The sequence below is a fragment of the Syngnathus leptorhynchus genome, chromosome 3 (assembly GCF_054491065.1).
Source record: "Syngnathus leptorhynchus isolate UIUO chromosome 3, UIUO_Slep, whole genome shotgun sequence".
Classification (NCBI taxonomy): domain Eukaryota; kingdom Metazoa; phylum Chordata; class Actinopteri; order Syngnathiformes; family Syngnathidae; genus Syngnathus; species Syngnathus leptorhynchus.
This window is the reverse complement of record NC_141197.1, coordinates 8,238,034-8,265,620: the sequence shown is the minus strand read 5'-3', so window position 1 is coordinate 8,265,620 and position 27,587 is coordinate 8,238,034. Positions and strand designations below refer to the sequence as shown.

The 27,587-nt window shown below is 39.4% G+C and overlaps 1 protein-coding gene across 1 annotated transcript; it reads left to right on the top strand.

The window, feature by feature from the left end:
- The first annotated feature begins 152 nt into the window (after window positions 1–152).
- ddb1 (damage-specific DNA binding protein 1) lies at window positions 153–27,587 on the top strand. Its single transcript, XM_085907611.1, has 27 exons — window positions 153–348; window positions 1,008–1,156; window positions 1,411–1,527; window positions 2,160–2,381; window positions 2,721–2,835; window positions 3,154–3,251; window positions 4,355–4,513; window positions 6,298–6,381; window positions 6,541–6,657; window positions 7,688–7,790; window positions 9,007–9,082; window positions 9,144–9,252; window positions 10,150–10,328; window positions 10,785–10,948; window positions 11,925–12,032; window positions 13,144–13,351; window positions 13,467–13,562; window positions 14,737–14,848; window positions 16,778–16,901; window positions 19,009–19,173; window positions 19,650–19,744; window positions 21,022–21,192; window positions 21,792–21,901; window positions 22,424–22,593; window positions 24,077–24,179; window positions 25,033–25,156; window positions 27,005–27,587. The coding sequence occupies exons 1-27, from the start codon at window positions 288–290 to the stop codon at window positions 27,086–27,088; spliced, it is 3,423 nt and encodes a 1,140-aa protein (XP_085763737.1). The 5' UTR covers window positions 153–287; the 3' UTR covers window positions 27,089–27,587.

The following is a 27,587-nucleotide window of genomic DNA, read 5'->3' as shown; positions in this document are numbered from 1 at the left end:
ATCCTTTTATTAGATAACCATTTTTTTTAGTATACTGAACAACGAAAACAAATGAACTGGCCGTGACGTTGAAATACTTTTGGAGGGGAGTTTAACAGGGGTTCCCCATTTCCTCCATTTAGCCTCCATGACAAAGGAGGCGCTCTCGGCTGCAGTTGCTACTCTCAATGCTTGGTGGACACAGGGCTTTAGTAACGAACTACTTCCGGGAGTTGTAGTTCAATGATTTTGTCACTTTCGTGAGCGATATAACACTATTTTGGTGTTTATCTGCTACTCTTGTCAAGATGTCATACAACTACGTGGTTACGGCTCAAAAACCTACGGCGGTCAACGCCTGCATCACAGGTAAATGTTGCTGTTTGTCGCAGCACTAAGCTTGCAAGTTGCATGCTATCTGAACTCCCGCGCTGCACGGGCCTGTAGCCGATCGGTCTGCTTTGGCTGCTAAGATCTTTTCACCTGCCAACTTTGTCTTGGCTATACGTTTCACAGTCAATTTGCAATGCATTTGCCTTGTTGGTTAGCTCACATGTGATTGAGGAAAGCTGATGATTGTTGATACGCTTAGATTTCACGCCAGCATTACCTACTTGTTAGAATATAATACTCATCAGACTTTGTTCATCAAAGTCATCATCTTGTATGGCTTCATCATCGTTGATAATATGAAGGAGTTACTAGTTGCAGTAAGACTAGCAGCAATTTTGTAGGGCCCATGTTTGAAACATGTTTATTAATGTCCAATAGCTGGCCCGAAAGGAAAAGCTAAATATTTCTCCCATTTTCGCCAATCAGTTGTTTCATATTTAGCTTTATTTTAACTCTGGTTGGTGGTATTATAAATTAGGTAAAACTTAATTGCTGCTACACTCTCATTTTTTTTAATAATGAGACAGTAATGCTCAGGTGCAAAACGATCCATTGTCAAAATCTTTTCAATTTATCTGTCAATACAAACATAAACAATATTGTAAACAGCATATTTTGGCTTGATGACTTTACAGGCCACTTCACCTCTGCAGAAGACCTCAATTTGCTAATAGCAAAAAACACAAGGTTGGAGATCTATGTTGTCACAGCTGAAGGACTCAGACCTGTCAAGGAAGTGGGCATGTATGGAAAGATTGCAGTCATGGAGCTCTTTAGACCCAAGGTGCAGGTTTATTTCAGCTTTTTTTTTTTTTTTTTTTTACTGTATACATTAATGTCAAGTATTCATGAACAGTGGATACGATACATCTTTTGTGTTAAGATGCCATATTTAGATATCAGGTGCATATGTTCCAAAAAGCAAAAGAATGGCGGAAATCAAAATGCCAAGAAAATACATGGTTTTCAATGTTAAAACTGTTTTAACAGTAAAGTTCCAGTGTAATTTCTGGTTCATCGCCTTCCTATCCTCTGTAGGGTGAGAACAAGGATCTGCTATTTATTCTCACATCAAAGTACAACGCCTGCATCCTTGAATACAAACAGAACGGCGAAAGCATTGACATCATCACTCGTGCCCATGGGAATGTCCAGGTGGGTCATCAATTTAAGAAAAAAAAAAAAAAGTTCAGTTTAATTTCAATCCTAAACTGTTTTGGTGATATTCAGCTGCATTGTAGGCTTCACACAATCGAGGTTTTTTGGAGCCGATTGCCAATCAGTCAGTTAAAAAAAAAAATAATAATAAAGAAAATCACTGATCCAATCAGCAGACATCTATCCAATCTTTTCAAAAAACGTGTTTATGTTCTATACAATTTTGACCCTGCAACCGATCACCAATTTTGCATAAAATGCAAATATCTGCCGGTCCATTCCAGCCATTCAGATCTGTGTGCAGTCTACTCTAAGGGTCACCAACTCCAGTCCTCGAGTTCTCCTATCCACATTGTTTTAGGTATGTTTCTCCTCCAACAACACACCTAATTCAGATGATCTGCTCATCAGCAAGCTCTGCAGAAGCATGATCATGATCCTAATCATTTAAATTGTTAGAGCAGGGAGGCATTTAAAACATTGTGGATCGGGGCCCTCGAGGACTGCATTTTGTGACATATGGGCTACTGCATAGTGGTACTTGTTGTCTCACGTTGCAAAACAAAATATAAAATTGTGTTGTTATACTGCTCACATAAACGCCTGCAAATTTACTGTTTTGATTCCAGGATCGCATTGGACGGCCCTCAGAGACGGGTATTATTGGAATTGTTGACCCGGAATGTCGTATGATTGGCCTGCGGCTGTACGATGGCTTGTTTAAGGTGATCCCTTTGGATCGCGACAATCGTGAACTTAAGGCCTTTAACATCAGACTGGAGGAGCTGCAAGTTATTGATGTTCATTTCCTGTATGGGTGCCAGGCCCCAACTGTGTGCCTCATTTATCAGGTATGTTTTGCTGAAGGCCATTGGTATACAGCACTGTACTGTACAGCAGTTTTATTTAAAATGGCAGAAACAAAATCACAACCCATCAATGTTTTGCAGTGTATATGTTTTGCATATTTTGCAGCCATTTTCACGTCACTATTTTAGCTCAAAGGTTACGGATTCCAGATCAAATAGGAAACTAATCAAATGACAGTGTTTGTCAATCAAACGTTTTTTTTCCATTGTGGTGCTGCTAAAGTCTTAATTAAAGTTAAACCATAAAATTTGATTGATGCTCATCTATTCTAGAGATGTATCTTAACGTCGGGCCTTCTGTTGGCCTGTGATATACTCTAGGACCCTCAGGGGCGCCATGTCAAGACCTATGAGGTTTCTCTGAGGGAAAAGGAGTTCAACAAGGGCCCCTGGAAACAGGAGAATGTTGAGGCTGAAGCATCCATGGTCATACCAGGTACGTTTTTTTTTGTATTTTCTTGCGTTCTGGATGTGCCGAGATGTTGTAACATCATGATGGCACTAAATTCAAATCATTAAAATTCAATGTATCGTGTGCACGCCCCTGCTGAGGCTGGTATAGCACAAAACAATGTATGGGTTGGTCAACAGCACTATATGCAGTGTTAAAGGGTCTTTAAGAGTTTTATTCAAATCATGTGCTGTTGGCCTCTCACTTAGTTATCGTATTTGACACTTTTACAAATCAATCTTATAAAAATGGTTCAGAGAGTGTCTTGTCTCTCTGTTTAACTTTGCTGTGCTTGCATTTTAGTTCCCGAGCCTTTTGGTGGTGCTATAATCATAGGACAGGAGTCAATTTCTTACCACAATGGAGACAAATATTTGGCCATTGCACCACCCACTATCAAGGTAATTGTATAAACAGTAAAACAAGCTGCTATGATTGTGTTTTATGTCAAAGGGATTTCTGGTGCAGATTGGGAAACGCCAGAATTAATATGATATCTGATAGGTGGTCAACCTGTCAGCAAACAAATACTTTTACTTTTTGAATGTATTGCTTTCTCGGAGCTCCTTTTTTTAAGATCCACATAAGAAATGATTTACATTTTTGTTATCTCATTAGTTTATTTTAAATGTTGTTGGACTTTGTATTACATCTTTGGCGGCAGACATTTTCATAAAACCTCTAGTAAATCTTAAAAAGTTGAGGAAAAAAAATAGATACAGGAAAAAGAATATTGGCACTCACTTATGTAAGTCAAGCCTTCAGTGGTCGCATAAATAACGAACCTGCAAAAAGCAATAAATAAATATTTAATAAAAAATAACCAATACAAATCAGACGTAGCTCTTGAATTGTAGTTCAACAGAAATGATAGAAAGCAAAGCCCTGAAAAATGGTTGTCGCTTTCACGAGCTGTAATCCATCGAAGGGGATACTAGCAGTGCCATTGGATAAAGAATTATTCGTTAGAAATCAGCGTGCAGAGTAAATAACATTTGCTTAGCGTTAAACTAATAAACCAAATTTTGTGCTGAATGACATATGTTGTCCTATCTTCTTGAGTCTTGTTTGCCCTCACCATAGCAGAGACAGGCAATTGTGTTAAAAAAAGACATTTTACAACCCTTTCTTCATATGGCCAGAACCACACATTATTTTTAGTTCTTCTCTACGGTATTACCTATAAAACTTCAGTTCAGTTCATAAGGTTGAATTTTATTGCAGTTTTGAAAATATGTTGTAGGGAGCTACTAGAAAAGTTGCTTTGCAAGTCTGCTCACGGAAGATGTACTCTACAGTATTACGGGTTTATTCATAAATCAACCAAAGGTTTGGTTTGACCCCTTGTTTTCCTCTAGATTTAGTTCTTGCCTTTACCAATGCACCGAGGTCCCCATTATTTCAGCACTTTATTCAATGATACATTATTATTGTTTTTCTTTTATATGCCTGATCCACCTTGCCTGTCGTTAAATTGACCTTGCATCTTTGTGTTTGACTGCAGCAAAGCACTATTGTCTGTCACAACCGAGTGGACCCAAATGGATCACGCTACCTGCTGGGAGACATGGAAGGGCGTCTTTTTATGTTGCTCCTGGAGAAAGAGGAGCTAATGGATGGAACGGTTGCCCTCAAAGACTTGCATGTGGAGTTGTTAGGAGAGGTGCTCTATATTACATTTATAGTGATGTCCATGTTTTATTTAGGGGGATACATTACCAATCCCGCACATTTTATTTTATTAAAACACACTTGTTAAAATATTCCAAAGAAACCATTCTAATGCCTTACTGTCAAGAAATTGTATACCACGGTATAACATCACTTTGAGCAAACAAAAATAAAGTCTCTCGCTTGCGTAATTTGCATAATAGGTTAAGCGTGATAGCTTCAAGCTATTTGTCACCCCCACTTAAAGTTCACTTTAAGACTGGTCCATAAAAAAAAAAAAGACAATTAAAACATAGTGCATTTAAATACCAAAATGTTCACCCAAACAGTTATCTAGCTGGCTTAATTTTAATTTATAATACAAAATGTCTTAGAGCAGTGGTGTAAAACTAATTTTTTCTTTCGGAGGGCCATTCTGACTGTCAACCCAAATAAATGTATGAGCACCTCATATTATATACAGTAAAAGCTACAAAACAAACTGACAAATAACTCGTTTTCAAATCAGATGAGTAAAAACTGATCAAATATAAAAAAAAAAATATATAAGTGAAGACAATTTGCAATTCTAGTAATGACACACGAATTTGATGCATAATTTGTCTTTGCGGGCCACATAAAATGATGTGGCGGGCCATACCTGGCCCCCGGGCCTTGAGTTTGACACCTGTGCCTTAGAGGGACTACCGGAAGTTTGCATTGATGTCGCGATAATTCTAAACCCTCCAACAATTACTACTTAAACACACCAAGCAGCGACATATTCATATGGGATATGACATTACTCACAGACATAAATATTCTCTGCTCTGGTGAAAACTGGCATTTAGCTGGGGACCCTCTCTTCCTTTTGCTGTTCCATTACAGCGAATCCTTTCTAGTAGACCGTAGTAGAGGTGCTTCATAGTCTTTCTTTTATGTCGTCTATGGCTGTCTTCACTGGCTTCCCTGAAATTCTTCCTATCCCTTTTCGGTTGCATGGCCACTATTTCTCTGGCTTGTTGGTTTTTCTCCAGCTTTCCCATCCTCTCAGGGCTACTATAGCGTTTTTAGTGTTTTATAGCCTTGACAGGACCTAATGGATCTTTCCAGACTTATACAGAGGATGCAGCAAATCATTCTCTCTTTGCTGCTCGCCGGGTGTCACTTATCAATTTTAAAGTGATTTAAACAATGGCTACGCGTCAATACCAAGCCTTAAAGCCAAATCATGTGTGAAAGGCAGACAGGTCTTGCAACACCTTTCTCTCACAGTCTGCCAAAGACTCTAGTAAAGGCTGTTTTGCAAGTCCGCTGAGTGGTGCTCATGCCAGAAACCATCAAGGGGAGTGCTACTGCTGAGCTAGAGACAGATTGCTTTTTAAATTGGTGGCTTTATTGTTGGGATCATTCTGCTCAGCCAACGGGTAGCAGTATCTCTGCGTTGTCATGTAAGAAAAATATGACTCTCGATTGCACATTAATTACACACAGTGCATAGCTGTTTTTGCACTTTAACAACCTCCATTTCAAGTGCGCTCTTAATATGTATCTTTTTTTACATCACTTTAAACCATTCCATGCCCCGCAACTTTCCAAACAAAGTTTAGATTCCTTCTTTTCTCGATCCCCTCACTGATAGTAAATGCATCAGCTATATTTTGGACTGTTCTGTTCAAACATGAACAATGTATAGTCTTTCAAGTAATACCGCTACATCCCATACAAAAAGTATGTAGAAAAGAAGATAAAACATGGTCAGAGATATTAACATGTTGTGTTTCTCTGCAATGACAGACGTCCATTGCTGAGTGTTTGACCTACTTGGATAACGGTGTGGTCTTTGTGGGATCCAGACTGGGTGACTCCCAACTGGTAAAGGTACGCCATTGGTTAGCCCTGTTCTAAGAGCACTTGCCAGTTACAGTTATAACGCCCAACACTCATGAACAAATAATACTGTCATATCTATAAGTTGATTCCCAGTCCTCCTTTTCATGTCATTGTTATTTTTACAAATGCTCTTATTTTAATTAACAGCTCAATGTGGACAGCAATGACCAGGGCTCATATGTGGCTGTCATGGAGACGTTCACTAATCTGGGGCCTATTGTGGATATGTGTGTGGTCGACCTGGAGAGGCAAGGACAAGGCCAGGTGAAGTCTTCATTCCTATATTATATTGTCATTTATTATTCATCATTCATATTTTCAATCATGTGCTGCCATGAGCATTTTGATGATTGATGATGCAATACGAATAATAATGGTGTGACGAGACTTTAAATGTATTCAATAGCAAAAAATAACTGATGTGCACTAATGACACAAAGACACATTTCCAGAAGCTCTATTTTACACACGTTTGGCTGCCGTCTCACAGCGAATGTAGCTTTAGCAGGGAGCCAGCCTAGTCAAACCAGCTGCCACAGTTTTTACAGCTTTTGACATCTGATTATAGATTAGGGTTGGGCGATAGATATACCAGTCAATATAAAAAAAAAAAAAAGACAATATCAGTCGTGTAAATCTTCCACACACATCCTATCCTGAGGTGTTTAACAGATGTAAATAACACGGGATAAAAGCTGGGTTTCTGAACTTCATCTCATTCCTCTTGATCTGAAGCCTGGATGTCCTCAGGATACAGCAAAAACAAAGGCGTCGACCTTGCACTTCTAATACTTTTGGAGGTTATTGTAATTTATGACTACGCATTCCATTAAATTCTCATTGCATCTCACTTATAGCTGAAAGCACCCTGCTGTACCTTGACTTTGACATGAAAGAACAATAATGGAATGTTTCTTGACCGTACAAACAAAATGCCACGTTATGTGTGTCGTGGTGTGTTGCTAGAGTGAAATCCCATATTTCCACTGGGGGTGAAATTGCACCGTTTGTTTTTGTATCTACTATCTTGTCTATGTCTGATTGATGTTCAACGTTCTGATGCAGTCAATCAGAATGGAAAGAGAAATGGAGTTCTTTACATCAGGCTCTTGGATCAAAACACAATTGCAATTTATGTAGAAAAAGCAATTCTGCTACAGTGGCATGAGTGATAGGTATTGTTCAAATCTTGCAAAAAGGTGGTATCATCTATTACTGTTTTCCTTTTACTTGTAGCATCTCACTGCCATATCAAAGCTCATGTTTACTTTGTGTTTTTATTTGCTGCCTTCAGCTAGTTACATGTTCAGGTGCATTCAAGGAAGGCTCTCTTCGGATCATCCGCAACGGCATTGGGATTCATGAGCATGCCAGCATTGACCTGCCGGGTATCAAAGGTTTGTGTGTTTCATCACCTCAATCTCAAGCCTTGAGTTTAATGAGGCCCTAATCTTGCCCTGATTTGACAGCAGAGCCTTTTGAACCTGCACAGCTGTTTCTGTCCCTTTGCCCAAACACCAGCTGGGGATTCTCTCAATCTTAACAGTTGGCTCTTGTTGTCATCTATCTTGGCTTTGTATCATAAATGCCCGAATAATTGCAAGCTCTACCACAGCTTTAAAGTGCACCCGAGGAGGTCGCACGTTGAGGTCTTGCTGGGGAAAGGAAGCAAAAATGTAAAGTCACCCTTTCCTACATGGCGTCTTCCATTGACCAAACTTCAAATTATTACTCCCTTTACCTAGTAAGACCTCATTGTGGGAGCTACGGAGTTACATTTAAATAATTAATTTGCCATATGAACGTACTAGTAAGGTAATGCCATTTAGCCAAAAGCCGCTATCACCCTGCACATTACAAAGTCTTTATCCACCACTTGTAGGACTATCTGATAGTCCTCATGATAGGGCATTGGGCATAGAAATGGAATCCATTCACGGTAACTATTGCGCAATCTAAAATCAATGTGAAGTATTTCTGAATGCATTATATTGCCATTCCAATACCTTTGGAGGGGACCGTATAAGCTTTTATTGAATCAATGGGCTATGGCGAAAGTGTTCACATTGTTGGTGGAGATCGGAAAGCTGCACAACCACTTCTGTTCACTGATGGCTCTTCCCATTTGATGTACAGGGTTCTTTCAGAGCTCTATAATATAATCAGTTTTCCCCAACAAGAGCAGTTGACCTACTTTTGTGCTTTTGCTGTTGTCTTTTGTAGTCCAGCTCAGTTGCTGCCAAGTGTCAATTCGCCTGTCGTGTGTTAATGATATATGTTAGTCTCAGGAAATTAAGTTCTTTGTGAGGTCATTGCTGTAATTTAAATGAGCCACATAGACTCAGTTAAGGTCTGATGGTACTTGTAAGGTTTCAGATGTTTATTGATCCATTTTGCCCTAAAAGTCTTTGTTGCTGCTTCCTGCCTCAAGATGAGACAGTTATTCACTTAACTAATCAATGACACTCTGAGAGGGATTTGCAATGTTTGTCTTTAAATGTGAACCTTGGAAGAAAAAAAACCCACAAAAGACTTGGGACACTTGCTGGATTTTGTACTTCTCTAATTAAAAAATTGATTGACCAAGTAATTTTGTTTTTAAATGCTTTCCAGGTTTGTGGCCGCTCCGCTCGGAGGCAGGAAGAGAGACAGACGACATGTTGGTGCTGTCCTTCGTCGGTCAAACACGGTGAGATGTCAGATGCACATGGTATCAGAAATGAATTTCTGACGTTAATTGTGTGTTTTAGCGTGCTGATGCTAAGTGGCGAGGAGGTCGAAGAGACAGAACTTCCAGGCTTTGTAGACAATCAGCAGACATTCTACTGCGGCAATGTAGCTCACCAGCAGCTCATTCAGGTTAGCATTCATACAGGCTTACACGTCACACCAGAATGTAACCTCTTTGGCTAAAATTGCCACTTGTTTTATATTGAATTCTTCATTTCTATACTTTTCTGATGAAATGTGTAGTTCTGTACATTTAAAGATAAAGAAATTGATTTATTCAAGAGTACAGCTACCAACTTAAAAGCAAAATTCTTTGTGGAAAGCGCTTACGGACGGACAACTCATCACGCTTTTAACGCAGATTATGATTATTGATATTTATGTATTTTTTTATTATTATACCTCTTGGATTAACAGAATTACCAAGAATTTTGTCCATGTATTGTCCATGTTGTCATTTGCCTGAAATATTTTTTCAGCCAGTCTGTCAATACGTTTTATAGTACTAAATCAAACATCAACTTGATAGAAATGTAGTGCAGCTCAATAAATGTGAATATCATAGATTTGTCTTTTTGTTAGTTATAAATTATAATCATGAACTGAAGGAAATGTCCGAGTTTTTTGGCAACCAAAAAAACCCAATACCAATATTCTAAAGATAAGATTCAGCAGATGATTGAATGCACACAGCACTTAAGAGTAAAGTCTTGACTCTGATTTATGACAAGACTTTGGTACTTGTCCTTTCTTGTAGAAAATGACGGTGAGCGTTTTAATAAAAGTTGGAAGAAGGGATACAAAATCACATTTTATCTTTCATATTTTGTGCAACAATTGTGAGATTGTAGAAAAAGCAATTAGGATTTTTTTTGGCCAGGCAGCAGCGGCAATTCTGGCATACAACCAAATGTAATCAATGAACTTTTCTTGGAAGTGACTTCATCTTGTTTCACCCTAACCCATCACTTGCCAGATGTACTGTGCAGAATAATATTCTAACTACCAAACCTTGTGTACTTTCAGATCACGTCCGGCTCCGTCCGCTTGGTGCTTCAGGATAGCAAGGCATTAGTGAGCGAATGGAAGGAGCCACAGGGCAGGAACATCAGCGTGGCTGCTTGCAACCACACTCAGGTTGTGCTTGCTGTAGGCCGTGCCCTTTACTATCTTCAAATCCTGGCTGGAGAGCTCAAACAGATTAGGTAAGACAATTTGACACACGGGCACATAATTAGAAATTACATTGTATACCAATCAATGTCACCTCGTCGATGTTTGCAAGAGTGGCGGCAGCTTGTCGAGAGATAATTGAGAATAATTAAAAGGTTGAGTGACATTACAGCAGCATTTACACATTTCTGATTTCCTTGACATTGTGTAACCATTTTATAGTTGACAATACATCCAAATTTTGTTAAAATATTGAATTAAAAGATGATTATTTTGTTTGTTAACTATTCATGAAACTGTAGTCAGAGTTGGGGGTTTTATATGGGGAGTGCTTCCTCACTTTTATTTGCCAGTCTTCGATATCGCACATATGTCTCACACCTTGGACTTTTCACATGAAAATGATTTCCCGAACCAAAGTTTGCTGTGGTGTGCCCACATTGACAGCGTTCATAGTAAAGGTGTCAACCTCTTTGCGTCTTCTTCAGCAACACCGATATGGAACACGAGGTGGCTTGCCTTGACATCACGCCACTTGGTGAAGGGGGTGGTGAATCGCCACTCTGCGCCGTGGGACTGTGGACTGACATATCAGCCCGTGTGTTGAAACTACCCTGCTTCACTGCCCTTCACAAGGAAATGCTGGGTGGAGGTGAGGGCAAATGAAAGGCTGGCCGCCCCCCGGCAAGAAAACACAAACGCTGTTTCTGGTTTCTCAGAGTACTGTAAACTTCTAGGGTGCCAAGTGAAGTTCATTCCCATAGCCCAGTCAAAGTAATATAATGCCTTAAAGGACTTTACAAATCCACTAAAGTGAAATATCCTTACAGCTCAGGCACTCTCGAAGGCAAGACAAAAACGTCCCTAATACCTTCACATAAGTAAAACTTGAGAGGCGAGGGAAATTGCTTTGTGACAAACAGCACACTGAATATAGGCCAAGAGCAGTTTGGCACCTCATTTGGCATTTTATGTGATGGGCCGTCTTTGGACATAAAAATTCAAGTCCAAGTCAAAGAATAATACGCTGCAATCCACATTTATGAACCACTGGAGGGTCCAGCGATTTTTCTCCAGAGATGCCCAAAGGCTATACCAGTATTTCTACATTTAGTGCATCATTTAAGGATTTGAGAGATAATTATCGTCATATCATCAAGAAGACTGCTTATTTGGCTGAACTTATGAAATCAACAGTCTGTGGAGACCAAATTCCCTTATTGTGATGAGAACTTTCTTTCCAGTTAATGTTTCGTCCGTGATGAATCTCTCATAAATACACAGCAGCACAAAATATTATCAATGAGTGTGGGTTGATAGCAGTGCAATTAAAACCATTCCTCCAAACAGATGAAATATTGTTCTTATGTGTTCTAATTACTATGTGTAGGCTTCCCAGAAGCAGGGTGATATTATATTTCCCCAGTGTTATCATGTTAATTTTGTTGGTTAAACATTTAGTTTCTTTAGGCGTATATTTGCTTCCTGGTCATACATTTTCACAACTAGCCACTTTTGCCATCATTTTACTCTAGTCTGAACATATTACGTCTTCTAACAAAAATATGTCATTTTGTTGTGACCTTTTTTTTTTTTTTTTTTTTTTTTTTTTTTTTTTTTTTTTTTAGAGATCATCCCTCGCTCTATCCTAATGACCACTTTTGAAGGCAGCTACTACCTGCTGTGTGCCCTCGGAGATGGCGCGCTCTTCTACTTTGGTCTGGATCTGCAGACGGGTATGTCCTTTTCATGACGGCAGCAGACCAAATGAGTCAATCTTGCAACTCCATGTTTTCAAAATGATAAATCCACTCCATGTCATGTTAGGGGTCTTGCAACTGGATAATGATCTAGGACACTGTTAGAATACACTAGGATGTCTCAGGGCAAACCATTACACTGGTCCAAATTGGCGCTGATCTAAATCTTATTGAACATCTGTGGAAGGAGCTGAAACATGCCAAGAGGAAAAAGCACCCTTCAGACAACTGAGACAAATGATGATTGGACTAAAATACCTGCTTAACTAGAGGTGCAAGGTTCTCATTGAACGTTGCAAAAATCGTTTGATTGCAGTGTTTGCCTCAAACCATTGTGCAACAAAATATCCAGGGTACCATCACTCTTTTCCACTCATTTGATTGTTTGTTTGTTTGTGGAGATACTTCTGGTGAACCCCATTCAAAAGCTTTGTGCTTAATTTTCAAGTTTAGCAACAGACAGAAATTCACACAAAGTCTTTTTCTACTTGCTGAATTGCGCATTCGATTTGGACTACAGCTGTGCACACGGTGCTATTCATAGATTGTTCTGTAGTTCCAAAAACAACAGACACCGGAACACGTTTTCTTTTAGTACTTTCACAGATGCACCAATTGGATAATAAATGAACATGCCAACGTGTTCATCAATTTGAATGCCCAGATGACTGCGCCTTTGTGGATTACTTTCTGACGTCAATCCTAAAATGCAGCATGCATATTCCAAATACATTCTCCTCCGTGGTCCATGTGCAAGTCAAAGCTGTCTGAATACACACAATGTGCACACTACACACACCTTTAACCACAAAATCTAATTTAGTCCCCGTGTTGGAGGAAGCATTAAAATGTATGCTGGCGACAAGATGAAATTCTTACACATCTGAAAGAAAGCGTCACTATCTCGAGACCTGTGAACTGTACTATACTTGATCTACCCTTTCACTGGAATGTTTATCACCTGACTGGAAACGTGAACTTCACATAAGCGTTATAAAATATTTACGGCAAGTGTTTAAGTTCTTTTCAACTCCACTTTTCAAACTAAAGATAACTTGGTTATTTCACATGCTTTCTTTTGCTGTAGGCGCCCTGAGTGAGCGCAAGAAGGTCACCCTGGGCACACAGCCCACGGTGCTGAGGACCTTCCGATCCCTGTCCACCTCCAACGTCTTTGCCTGCTCTGACCGGCCTACTGTCATTTATTCCTCCAACCACAAGCTGGTCTTTTCCAACGTCAACCTCAAGGAGGTCAATTATATGTGCCCACTCAACTCAGAAGGCTATCCTGACAGGTCAGCACTCAATCAAACTCTAGATACAGATACAGTGTATTGACTTTGAAGCAAGTCATATGCACTTTGACAAAAAAAGAAAAATGTCTTTGACCAACTCTGCCGCTGGTTGCAGTCTGGCTCTGGCTAACAACAGCACTCTGACCATTGGCACCATTGACGAGATTCAGAAACTTCACATCCGTACTGTTCCTCTGTACGAATCCCCCAGGTCAGTCTTTGTCTCAAATCTATTTTTGTTAATAACATTTGAATCTTGCTTGCTTGGTTCATTTTACCATCAGCTTTTTTTTTTGTTCATCGTACGTGTTACAGTACCTTTTCCACGCTCTTTTGTGGATGGTTGGGTCGTTGGGTGGATGGATGGATGCTTTATTGATCCCAGGGGGAAATTCAGTTTTCCAGCAGCATTCATACCGTCGAGTGGGTATATAAAAGACATACTGATGACATGTGCGCAACTTAATTGGCTTCGGGAAAAGGCTGCCACAACGGCGCCACCAAAGGAACTAATAACGGCGACAAAATTCAAGCCATCAAAGGCAAAGCAACAGACATTACACAGTAAGAAAGGGGGAAAAAATACTCACTGCAGGCCAGTGGGTGAAAGGCCTAAATACTTCAAATGATACAAATGGCTTAAGTGATCCCGAAGTTCGCCACACAGCCCCCAAATGCCCAGAAGAACACCCCAAAAAACACAAATAGCCTCCACAGGGTCCACAAACCGTCGTAAAGGCAGTTCAGTGGGCGATTGGCAGGCAACAGTGCGATCAATGGACTGTGGTTGCGAATCGGCAAAATCGGCAACGTATGAGCAGCGTCCTGGGCACTCAGTCGGGGCAGATGGTGCGCGTCGTCACCACGCGGCAGACACGGTGAAGGGCGGCCACATCCGGGGTCCGACGAGCACGAGTGAGCTGACCTCTCCCTACCGGCGCGGTAGCCGGATCGGGTTAGCATGATGAGGACAGGACAGACGGCTGTGGCTGAGTCACGCCAAACCCGGCTGCCAGGCACAGGAAAAACTCGTGCCGAGCCTATCTGCACACATCGAGGTGCGGTAGAAGGCACCGGCGTCGCTGAGTGAACGGCCGAACCTGGGACGACCCAGACCGTGGCCACACATCGCTGCGAGCCAACTACACATTACAGACAAAAAGAAAGAGAAAAGAGAGAGCAGGGAGGGTGCCACGCTCACAATGGCGCCATCAAAAAAAGAATTGAGTTGTTATTGTATGACAATTAATTCAAGAGCTCCAGTTCTTCTGTTGTGATTGCAGTATTTTGCAATTCTGACACCCCCCTCCCACCTGATTTACTGACTTCCTGCCACAACTCTTTGTGTGTCTTCTCACTTCTTTCTTCTTTTCTTCACACCCCAGGCGTATCTGTTACCAGGAGGTTTCACAGTGTTTTGGGGTTCTTTCCAGCCGGGTGGAGATCCAAGATGTGAGCGGTACCACCTCTGCTGTACGACCCAGTGCAAGTACCCAGGTACTGTAGCATTGCGTTATGTTGGGATAATGAGCGCCCGCTCAGGGCCCTACTGCACAGCCATGCTGACAATGAGCACTATTTACTGTATAGCACGAGCCTGAGAGCTCATTAGGGCCGGCTGCACAAGGTGGAGTTGAAATTATGTTCTCAAACTATTTCATATCGAAAATGACATGTACATATATTTTTGCATGTTTGCCATCTAAGTTTAGTTTGTTTTGAGTAAGACCCATAAGTCAGTCAGTTGAAATTAAATATGCTGTTGCTGTTATAACTAGGATTTCAAAGGACGGAAAAATGATTATGTAACTGAGCTATTCCAAGCTTTTGAGCTTTCATTTTTTATGTGCCAGTTTCAGAAATCAAAAGCATAAGACAGACAGACAGACAGACAGACAGACAGACAGACAGACAGACGACAGTCGCAACAAACATGACAAACAAAATTAGAGCGAATAGATCTGCAGTAGACGTAATAGATACCCGTGATTAAATAGATAAACAATACACAGCAGATGCAGTTAAGGGCCCAGTTTACCTTCATGTAAAATGATCTCAATCCAAATAGCATTGTGTTTTCACTGAAATACTCTGGGTTTTGACACGTGGAATTATCATTTTCAGGCTTGTTGTTTCTTTCTGCAATCTTTTCTAGCACTATAGATAAGAGCTGGGGGTAGCGCCTTTTAATATATCAGTTTCAAAATCAGCTTAAATGTTTTTGGGGGGGAATTATTGTCCCGACGCAACGGCACAATTGCCCTATGGGAATAAATGCAATTCTTTCTCCAAGTTTCAACTGGGTACCTGTGAATTTGAAGGTAGCCCTACTCCTCCATTATTTCACCAGCACCTGATACTATGATGGTTGAAAGCTGGTGCCGCATGCTTAGTCTTCAAAGCTTTTCCACTGTTGCAAAATACTCCATTTGGTCTTTTCAGAATTTTTATCCAGCTTGAAGGTGTCAATTTCAAAGTACGGCCTCAATTCTTGGCCAGCATGTGCTCACTGTTCATGGTGATGTAAAACTTACATTAGTCTGTACTGCACCATTTTCTTAACAATTTTCAGTTCGTAGCAGGGTATTGTCTTGGTGGCCCTAGCCTTATCCTGAACATCACCAATTTTCTTCCTTCAACATTTTCCTTAGAGCTTCACTGACTTCCTTGGACTTGACCCTTTTTATGAATGTCAGTTTATTTCATGTGTGCTGTCGAACAATTTGTTTTATTTGTAATTTTTTTAAACATTTGTACTCTTGATAAATAGCTTGGTCTTGGCACATTATTATTAGACATTCTACAGTCTTATGTGACTTTATGATGAAAAATTTGAATTGTGACAATATATCATTAACGGCGAATAAATATACTTCTAAACCCAAGTAGGAAAATTACAATTAGAAATACAATTATTTTTAAAGAAAAGCGCTAATTTTGAACCATTTTATAGTCTTTTCAGTACTATTTACTGTCACGGGTTGTCGTGCTTACTAATGCTTAGACTTGTAGCCCAATTCTGTAATCGCTGTTTATACAATATTTCACCACCAAATATTAGATGAATTGGCTCTTGTCCAAATCTCCTAATTCGAAGTCAATTATAGATTTATCACACCCACTCAAAACGAGTGGGGGAAAAAAAGACCACCTATTCCTGCACAGCTCCAGTGTTTACTCTGTCAAGGTATCTACGTTTTCTACCAGGGTGCATGACTTGTAGAGACAAATGTTGCCGAATGTTTCTGCATGGTGACCACAAAGAGGTTCCCTATTTGAATGCTGTGCATATGGTTCCACAGATGGTGTCGAGTCTCCTATACAGCTTTTGCAGACAGAGATGGGAATTATTCTATACACCGTATTATTATTCAATTTGTATTAATTTCAGTACCTGTCCCATGTCATCAATCTGCATAATTCCAGGCCCTCTCCAGCAGCGTGAGCTCGAGTAAGCTCTTCCCCAGCAGCACTTCTCCCCACGAGACATCTTTTGGCGACGAAATAGAAGTTCACAGTCTGCTAGTTGTGGATCAACACACCTTTGAAGGTGAGACAGCCAGATGTACATTTCCTTTTTTATCTCAGCCATATTCATATTTTGCCCCTGCTCTGATGGTAAAATAATGCACTCTGCCTCGAGAATAACTGAGGTTTATCAAGTCAATCCACAATGTATTTTCCTTTGCCTTGACTTGACACTCATTCATCATCTATTTTTTGCTCATACATATTTAAACAGGCGCATCAACAAATTTGCATTTGCTTGCATCAAGATTTACTTCAACCTGAACCTGCGTACAATTTCTGGTGTTGTATGATTAAACAGGCATTCAATATTTCATGATAGTTCAACGCGAGCGTGGGCAAATATTAATTGGATAACTGAGAATGTTGCTTCATCTTTTTGAACTTCACAATATCCAATTGAGAACCCAGTTAAAGGTTACATATAGTGGTTGCTCTCTTTTGTTTTGTAATGCAGATTTTGATGCACCCCACCTAGCTTTAAAAGACCCGGGCCTTCACAAATCTGCATATATTAGGACACATTATGTAAATAATTGTAAATAAGGGATTGAGTCATCAGGTGTGTCCAAATGCAAATCAAATTCAGCAACGTTCATTCGCTTAATAATCTTTTTTTTTTTTTTTTTTTTTTTTAGGCATGAACGATTTTGAAAAGTAATCTAATTGTTATCCCGTGCCTCCAAAATTGCAATTTCATATGATTCTTTTTTTCAAGGTCCTCTTCCCATGTATTTTTTATAATACAGATGAAATAAATTAATCTGTATTACAATAATGTCAGATTTGTTTTAGTCTTATTGGTCATGCTTCTGCTAAAGTAAAAGCAAATGGACCATCCATTAATCCGAAAGGCAGTTTATCACTTTTAATTGTTAACTTACTAAATAAATATCTTGTTTAGCGGTCTATTTTGAGCGTTCACTACAACAACTCCACAAAATTCTATTGAACAAGTGTGGCATGAACATAAGTCAGTAAATCATTAACCATCTTATAACAATACTGCAAACAAATCTCTGGGTTTACCACTAGAACTTTTCATCTTTCATGAAACAAACAGCAAACTGGTGGACTGCATTACCTAAAGCACGGAACATGTTGGGACTGATATAAATATATGAAATATTCATAGCGAGTGACCGATTTAAACCAAAGGTTTTATTTCCCCCATTAATTGCAGCCTTTGCAATTTAGAAATTGCATCTATTACATTGTGATATCAGTTTAAATTCAATTATTTCTTCAGCCTTATTTTTAATCCGTTTTCTTCAGTCATGCGATAGTCCCATTGCACTGCTTATTTTTACCGTTGGTTTAAAAAAATCAAATAAAACTGACAGATGTGGGGAAAAAAATCCATTGCATCATAATTTACAACTATGATTCTTTAAATCGGATTGAGCCACTCACTTAAACATGCACTTTTTTCAAATGGCTAAATTCCCCAGCTGCTGAATTACTTTATTAGTCATGTCAAATATGTTTTATTGGATACATAATTCTTCTGTTTCTAGCACCCTAGGCTACTTTCACCCTGCACAAAATGCACATTGAAAATAAAACTTTTCCTTCGACAACATGAGAAAATAAACCTGCGTCCACAATAAAATAAACCAACGTTAAAGTAAGCATGTTGTACACATATATAATAAACTTCCAAATCTTACATGAGGACCAAGGCATGACCAAAGTTGCTTTTACTTTTCTATAGTCTTCCACACCAACTGGATGTTACTTGGTAGTTTTATGTCAGTGCCATGGTACTGATTGAGTTGTCACATATAGGACTGTTAAATACATTTACATAAAATTTCTAACCAGCCAGTGGCATTGAGAACTTTATGGGTCAAAATGGGACACATTCCTGACTGTCTCAATGAATAATACTCATAATCGTACGACATATTTCAGCTAATAAACTCTGTAACAGTGGAATGGAGTTGAAGCCTATCACACTATGGAAAAGAAAAAAAAAAAGTGTTTTAAAAGCGTGAAGTCTTTCACATTCACAGTGCAGAATTCGGATTTCCACTTTTGTCCATGAATTTGGATTTGCTGCAAAAACATATTTGAAAGACTTCATCGTTATGCTGTTCTAACACATTTTTGTGGTGCATTTCTGTCAGTGCTGCATGCCCATCAGTTCCTCCCAAGTGAATATGCTCTCAGCATGGTGTCCTGCCGACTGGGAAAAGACCCGTCAGTCTACTTTGTTGTTGGCACGGCCATGGTTTACCCAGAGGAAGCTGAGCCCAAGCAGGGACGTATAATTGTTTTCCACTACACTGATGGTCAGTATAGGCTTTTTCCTGAAGTTCTGTTTTTCCAAACACAGGCAAACTAACCTAAATGTTTTGCTCATTTTTTGTTTCTAAATCGTATACGGTTTGTCTTCTCATCCATCTCATTTTTCTTTGCTTTTGTCATACTACAGCTAGTTTCATTTTCTTCTTTCCACTTTCTCCATTCAGGGACACTTTGTCCTACATTGCTCTTGTTCCGCTTTTCACTTAATCATTGCTTATCACTTCTTATCAAACGTGTCCCTAACCTCTACTGCTTCCTCTCATTTCCTTTCATGCCGCGTCCTGCTAAAGGTGTATTGCCTGCTTTGCACACTTCTAGTAATGCTGCACAATTCATCGATTTATTTTTTTTCAATCCACATCTATATCACTGTTCGCCCAATTGAGCTGTGCCTCATTAAGCACTTGTCTATGTTGAAGATGAACAACACTTTGAATGTTGGCATTTATTTCCCCTTTAGGAAAACTACAAACAGTAGCAGAAAAGGAGGTGAAAGGAGCTGTCTACTCAATGCTTGAGTTCAATGGCAAACTCTTGGCCAGTATCAATAGCACGGTAATTACCGCTTCAATGTTTCAGACATAATACTTTTGTTTTGTTGTAGAAGTGAAGACAGAACTGTATCTTGCACAACAATAGGTTTGTGTGTATTGCTTTAAAATTCATGGTGCACATTATACCATAGACTGGTCTGCAATCTTGGGTAATAAGGGATTGCAATTCCGTTTAAATTGAATTTGATTTTGAGAAGTTCATCAAACAAACAACTCTTTCTACTATGATCCCCTTTTTCACAATGCTGCATACCTAAAGAAATTGTTGTTTGCTGGCTATCTAAAATATTCACGTTTCACATGTTTTAATTAATCTGAGAAAAGATACAATTCAAAAGCAATATCTAATTTTCATTGGTTAATTTTTTTATATTTGTTAATGATTATTTCCGTGACCACTGTGCATTTTTCTTCATTAACACAGTGATGCCAACTGTTTTGGCCATATGGAACTGTTCTGTGGCCCAAGCCCTGTTAATAGTTGAGTGGTTGGACCTTGTCTGCAATTACCATTTTTCATCCACTGGTATTTTATGATGACAAATGGTTGCATAAATGTCTAACAAATAAAGCCATGGTGTTTCAGTTCCAAAATATCCTTGACCCATAACGTGTACTTTTATATTCATATGGACATAAAGCTGCTCAAATAATATTTAACTGTCAAATTGGTTATGTCAGAAAGTAATTTCTAGACTCACACACATATTTAGGATAATCCCAATTTGGAAATGTAGTTTCTGGTTACATTTGATCATCCTTCCATCCGGTCAAATTGATCAATAACGCTTCCAGAGCCAGGACGCGATGTACTCTGTCCACACTACTGCGTTATAATGCCACACACATCCATGCTGAGCTATAGATAGACTAAAAGGGTTCAAGCCATAAACGCAGCCTCATTTTACGGTCAGAAAAATCTAAAAGCCCTGGCTTGTTGATTACGGAGGTTCGAAGGCTTCATTCTGTCCACAAATACTCTGAACACAACTACTTTGCTCTCTCTCGGATAAGGTACGAAACTAAAACATGCATTTGAGTCAGTTAGCAGAACCTACAGTATGTCATACCCAATGTAATTAATTAGGATTATATCTTTCAAGTATTGTTTAGTAATTACCGGGCTATTTAGTATGGATTCTTCTGCCAGACACATCAGCACTTTACTTCCATTCTCACTGAGGTGCAACATATCCAAAACAATAGCCACTACATAACTAAATAATTTGACCTCGCTCATCAACGTACATACTTTCTTACTTGGAGTATGTGTTTCAGGTCCGCCTATATGAGTGGACGGCTGAGAAAGAACTTCGGACCGAGTGCAACCACTACAACAACATCATGGCCCTGTACCTGAAGACCAAAGGAGACTTTATCTTGGTGGGAGACCTGATGAGGTCTGTCTTGTTGCTAGCATACAAAGCCATGGAGGGCAACTTTGAGGAGGTACAGTACTACAGCACTGTGAACTTTATGCTTGTCAAGTTGGCTACTGCGATTTGTGATTATTTTTTTTCCCACCAGAAACGTGCATCCGTCCCAGCTTTTGGGCAAGCAACTCAAAAATAAAATCAATTTGCGATGGAAAGATAAGAAGAATTTAGAATGAGCCACATGTAGAGCTCATACTGACGGGCTAAGCTTCGAGTAGTATGTAAGATGCGAATAGGAACTACAGTTTTTAAATGTAGTACATTAAACATGTACCCCACCCCTAGTTTCCTCCTTAATGGATTTGTGGTCGTTATGTTTTTGAGACTTTAGGATCTAATCTCACACAGTTCTTACACTAGTTACATTTCTTCTCCTTGTATTATTAGTATGCGAAATTATAGATATATTTTTGTAGGCGTTTTCTTATGAAAAAAAAAGAAATTACAGTATTTTCACATTTATATTTTAGCACTACTGAACATTCAGCTGTTTTGTAACTTTTGACAATGCAGTGCTTTTGTGTTTAAAACAGCCTTACATTGTAAACTGGCTTTTGCATATGCACACGGCTAAATGGTAACTCCTTAGCTCATGTCTCGCATGTTTCATAGATTGCTCGGGACTTCAATCCCAACTGGATGAGTGCAGTGGAAATTCTGGACGATGACAACTTCCTTGGGGCTGAGAACGCCTTTAATCTGTTTGTTTGCCAGAAGGACAGGTGAGAAGCCGAATGAAGGAGTTCTTTATCAATCAGATGTGTCTGTATTTCCATGGCAGTGTAACTGTTATTTTTGTTCAGTATTACTGCAATATATCCAAGAGAGAAGATTGTTTGTCACGTGGTTAACATTGCACGGGTGATGTCATCATTGTATGAAAAATGATCTGACTTGTGCCGACACTTGTTATCTACTTAATACATCAGGTTGGGCACTCAATCTTAGTGACCTTTATTTTTGTATCACATGCCTCTTACTCAAGCTCTCTCCACCACTTCTCACCTGGTTATCAGTTTCCGCTGCTATTTTCTGACCTTTACAAAAGCCTCTCATATCTTTGGTCCTCATGATTTTCTTCAGATTAATCAATCACCTCGACACACCTCAAGACAACAGCCGTTATTGCTTCTGATGTCTTTTACCATCCCCTTCATTGAAATTCCCAATTTTCCCTCTGCCCTCGTTTTTAACGTGTCTGCCCGGTAGCGAGTGAGATTATGACAATCCATTCTTTCTGGCAGTGCGGCCACCACAGACGAGGAGCGTCAGCACCTCCAGGAAGTCGGACTCTTCCACCTTGGAGAATTCGTTAACGTCTTCTGCCACGGCTCGCTGGTGCTGCAGAACTTGGGGGAAAGTTCCACACCCACCCAAGGGTCTGTTCTGTTTGGCACGGTCAATGGCATGATTGGTAGGCACAGCCACACAAATACCACCTCAACTCAATTTGTCATTTTTGATCTGTGCTGACTAATTTTGCATCCAAAGGAATAATGGCGGTTGCAAATTTTGCCTTGCAATATATTGCTCTTTCTGTTTGGTCTCAATCGTCATCATCTCAAAGAACCTCGAAATAATGACAATTAAGTCTTTGGGAATGTAGTTGCTGTTTAGTGTTGGCCTCTGAGATGTCAAATGAACCTTTACACTTTTCACCAGCTCGTTTCTTCTCCACACCTTATATCTCTGAAAAACGTTTAACCGGAAATTAAAACCATCCCTGTAGACTTGAGTTAAATCGCTGCCATTATGTGTTCTAAAGAAAAATCACCCTCTTAGCTTTATCGTCCCTGAAAACTGTTGAGACTGTGATGTATCTGATGCTTTAGAGAAAAGGACGAAGGCCAGCAAGTACACATACTGAAGTAAACTTGCATTGTTTACTCGCTTCGAGCGAGATATCATATGATCTAGAGAATATTGAACATATTTCAGCGTCTGTCGTTTCTTTACTACATTTTGTTTTAGTTTTGCTCAACCTCTATGATTCTTGATAGTTAATGATGAACTTGTCTTGAAAGCAAAACAAAACATTTCTACAGTGTCAGGGAAAAAAATTTTAGGTACCATTTTAGCCTTAAATAGTGCGGCATATTCCATCTAAAACTAGCTGAGTAAACTACGCCAAATGAAATAATGAAAAAATTAAATGCACATGAACATGAATTATTTGTATTTGTTCGTATCTATTGGAGAACTATTAAAGTGAGCGTACAAATTGAGTATAGGGATAGAAAATCTAAGCCTAGTGCAGTGTTCTTATAATCAGTATATTCTTCAAGCAGGTTGCGAGTAAAGAAACTTTCTCCAGCCTTTCTCCAATTTAAGGCACTTAACTTGGTATTTGCTGTTCAAAAGAGCAGCAACTTACGACGAGTCGGTACTAAAAGTGGTATTCGAGGCGTCACAGACTGTCGGGAGGATTGTCTTTCAACTCGGCCCGGTCTCGTCATATTCAGCCATCCGTATGTTTTAGTGCAGATTATCTCCACCGGTGTGTCAGAATAACACAGAAGTTAGTTAACTTCTAGCGTGTACTACCTACTCTCAAAGCCTCGCAACTGTAAAATTTAACAGCGAAGTCACAATGAATTATTGAATGTTAGGAAATAATGTTACTTTTCGCTCCACACAAAGTATTTCTGGCGTACAAGCATGAAACTTGCATTATGAGGAACGCCGTCCGTCTAATGATCCTTTTATTTATTTATCATATAAAGTGTTTTGAGTTCCATTACACAACCAGGCGAGACAAGGGTTTTCTCTCCCAGGATGAAAACATATTTTTATTGTTTCATACTTTGTCTTGGTGATACATTCACTGACACAGGGCACTTAAACTTAGTCCTCTAAATACTGTTTGTTCTTTCCTTTATTTTGAATTGATGCGTTAGGACTGGTGACCTCCCTATCGGAGGGATGGTACAGCCTTCTCCTGGACCTTCAGAACCGCCTCAACAAAGTCATCAAGAGTGTTGGCAAAATTGAACACAGCTTATATCCTTTTTTCTATGTTGATGTGCATACATGCCATCTGTTACAATGAAGGATGCGGCACATAGACAGTGCACACACTTTCCCCAAGAAGACTGAAGTTGGTATGCACACAGTGAAATATTGGTGATATTTGTATTGTATTTTTTTTCAGTATATATATATATATATATATATATATATATATATATATATATATATATATATATATATATATATATATATATATATATATATATATATATATATATATATCTTACAACTTGCTAGGTAAGAGCGTAGCTAATCTTACTGCTCCTTCTGAAAGCAAACAACTTGGCACCTAATGATTTGCGCCTCTGCTGGTTGCAATAATACTGTATTCCATTTCCCGTCGGTTGCTTGAAGGATTGATAAATCGTCGATTCCAAATATTGATCGGTAAATGAACTACAGTGAACTCCCACTACTCGCAGGGGATAGGAACTGAGCCTTGCCACAAATCCATAAGTAACTGACATGCCCACCAAATAACCTAAATTGCCTAAAAATGCCACAAAAGCACTACTTTTGTCCCAATGAAGGTCCTCTACTGCTATCTACATAGTTCATTATCACCAAGATTTGCCGAATTGCAAATTTGTATATAGGTGAATTCATGAACAATGAACCGTGACCATTCTGTGGGTGTCTGTAGTTGATTGGAATGACCGTCTCTAATAGTAGCCGTCGTCCACCGTCCGCTTTTTTTTTTCCATTTGTCACGCAATTGGATAATTTTCGGAAACCTGGTATGAAACATGCTTTATTTATTCAGTAAATACCATCTTCTGGCAGAGCAGCTGCCTTGTATTGATTAGCCTTGACGTTGACGCACCTGGAGATCCTTTCACACCGAGAGAAAGACGGATCAGGCCACAGGATTTATTGACGGCGATCTGATTGAGAGTTTCCTGGATCTAGGCAGAGCCAAGATGCAGGAGGTCGTCAGTACGCTACAGGTAGGCAAAATCATTGTCATCTTCATCTTTGGGAAGCATTCATTCCGACCATAACCGACCAAAATTGTCATTTGAAACATTTTTTGAACGGGACAGGAGTTATTATGTGAAGCCAAGCATTTGTTTGGTTTGAAAATTTGAGTCGTGGAGCAGTGATTTTAAAGCAATTGATGAACGTTGTCCTCAGATTGCTGTCATGTCTCTACGGTACTGCTTATGCCTATGGGGGAATATGATATTGCAAGGTATCCAGTGGGAATGACAATAGAAATGTACCGTACTTTCCGCACTATAAGGCGCTTTAGGTTAAAAGGCGCAGACTCAATTGTGGGTTCTTTTCTGTCTTTAATTCATACATAGGGCCATCGGTTGTACTTTATTTCACTGTTTAACCATGTACTGTATTGTACTCACATTATTGTTAATCGATAATCATACGCAAATCTGTCCAAGTCCTTATCTTCTGTATCCAATTTAAACAGTTGGGCAAGTTCGCCATTAAACATGCCAACATGGACCCTTTTTTTTTTTTTTTTGTCAAATACATTCAAGTAGCATTTTAAATGGGTGGTATAAGGACCGTATAAAGCTAAATGACGAGCGCATAAACCTTAGCACTAGTAATTTGATTAATTTTCATGAACAATTTTAAGGTGTTAGATGATGAGAAGTCGGGCTGTTTGATCTTTATGATTGCTTTATTACAGTGTTACGGATAGCTAGGATTGGTTTTGATTTGGTAAGGACCTCATCCACACCACACAGTCACAAGTCAAAGACCGTGGCTGGACACGGTAGTAGTAATAAAGTGGCTGCTTTATTCCCTCTTCCATCCAATTCTCATGGTATCAAAATGACTCAATCCGCCGGATATGGTCATCTATGTATTGCTTCTCTTTTAATAAAATCTCAACAGACTTCGATGTGTGTGGCGCAAACAGACCCCTTCAGCTGCCCAACAACATGTCTGGCCTAAATTAATGTAAAAGAAGGACCCCTTTGACTGTTTAAAAACATGCCTTTCTATATTACTATATTATATTAAAAAAAAAAAAAAAAGACTTTCTCCATTTCGGGGCTAACAAGATATCGGCCCCCAAAGTTTGCGTAAAATCGGTTTTAGGTGTACTAAGTAAGCCATTGGCTTTTTTCCCCATTTTTTTGTCCAGGACTCCTTTGTGAGTTTATTTTTTAAAATGATTCCCTTCAACAACAATTCAAAAGCATCGTCTATTTTTTATTGGTTAATTTCCATAAATTGTTATTGTTAGTTTGGTCAGATTCAAGTTATTTCTGACACTACTGTGGGCTTTGCCCTTATATTTAGTCCATGTTTCGAAACGCGGATCAGTATCGACCTTTCCACCTCGTACTCAATCCACACCACAGGTTTCTTCCCTTGGCATTTTGTGCTCAGTCGTGGCATCTCAACATTTACACACATTTGAGATTCCTAATTATTGTCCTGTTCACATTTGAAATACGAATGTCACTGAGCAGATTCTGTGTGCCGCTGCCCTTTTGGCCTTGTATGTGCTGGCTGCGTGTGTTTCTTTTCTGCTCTGAGCTGCTTTAAAAAAAAAAAAAAAATGTTTGCTCTTTTATTTTATCCACACCTACTTATATTTTGTCCACACCTACTTACTGGTGAAGTTTGAATGAAAAAGTTAAAAAAGGCAAATATTTTATATAATTTTGGAAGCAGCAAAGGATTACATTGTCTAGCTAAAATCAATAAAACAAATCAGGCCTTGGCTTTTTGTGTACTTGTTTGTTTATGCCATAACCAGTGTTGGCGAGCTTTGTCTCACGTATGATGGCCCGCTGTTTGCTGTGATTCAATTGCAGATCGATGACGGCAGCGGCATGAAGCGTGAAGCCACTGTGGACGAGGTCATTAAGATTGTCGAGGAGCTGACGAGGATCCACTAGCATTTTACGCCCCGCAGACACAGAGAAAGATGGTCCGCTGGAGACATGAATTAGAAAAGATGTTTGGCCCTTGCAGAATTGTAAATAATTATAAATAAGCAATGTGTGCATGATTGCCAGGGGTTGAGTCCTTGAGGGTGCATCCGCATTGAACTCTTCGTTAAAATGTGATCCTGGCCAAGCGTTGCATCCAATGGGGAAAAGAAATTGTTGGTCCGAACGTGTGTGTGGCTGGATCAGTGTGGAATATTGAGTGTCTAAAACAGGGAAAACACAATCCCCCCCCCCCCCCCCCTTCACCCAAAAAGGTTTTTTTAGCACATTTGTGACAGTTTCAAGCAGGTTAGCAAGTCTTTTTCATGCCATCATTGAAATGTAACCGCTTTTCACGTCTGGGGTTATTCAAGTCTGAACAACAAACAGAGGAAAATGATAGATTTATAGATATTTTGTCTTTGTGATGTTTTTTGTTCTAATAAACATTGCTTTAGTACTGTTA

Excerpts from the sequence above, each read along its gene's own strand:
- ddb1 (XM_085907611.1), top strand. The coding sequence starts at position 288 with ATGTCATACAACTACGTGGTTACGGCTCAAAAACCTACGGCGGTCAAC. Across the intron at positions 14,849-16,777 it reads GACCCAGTGCAAGTACCCAG|GCCCTCTCCAGCAGCGTGAG; the intron begins GTACTGTAGCAT and ends GCATAATTCCAG. Across the intron at positions 24,180-25,032 it reads GGCAAAATTGAACACAGCTT|CTGGAGATCCTTTCACACCG; the intron begins ATATCCTTTTTT and ends ACGTTGACGCAC.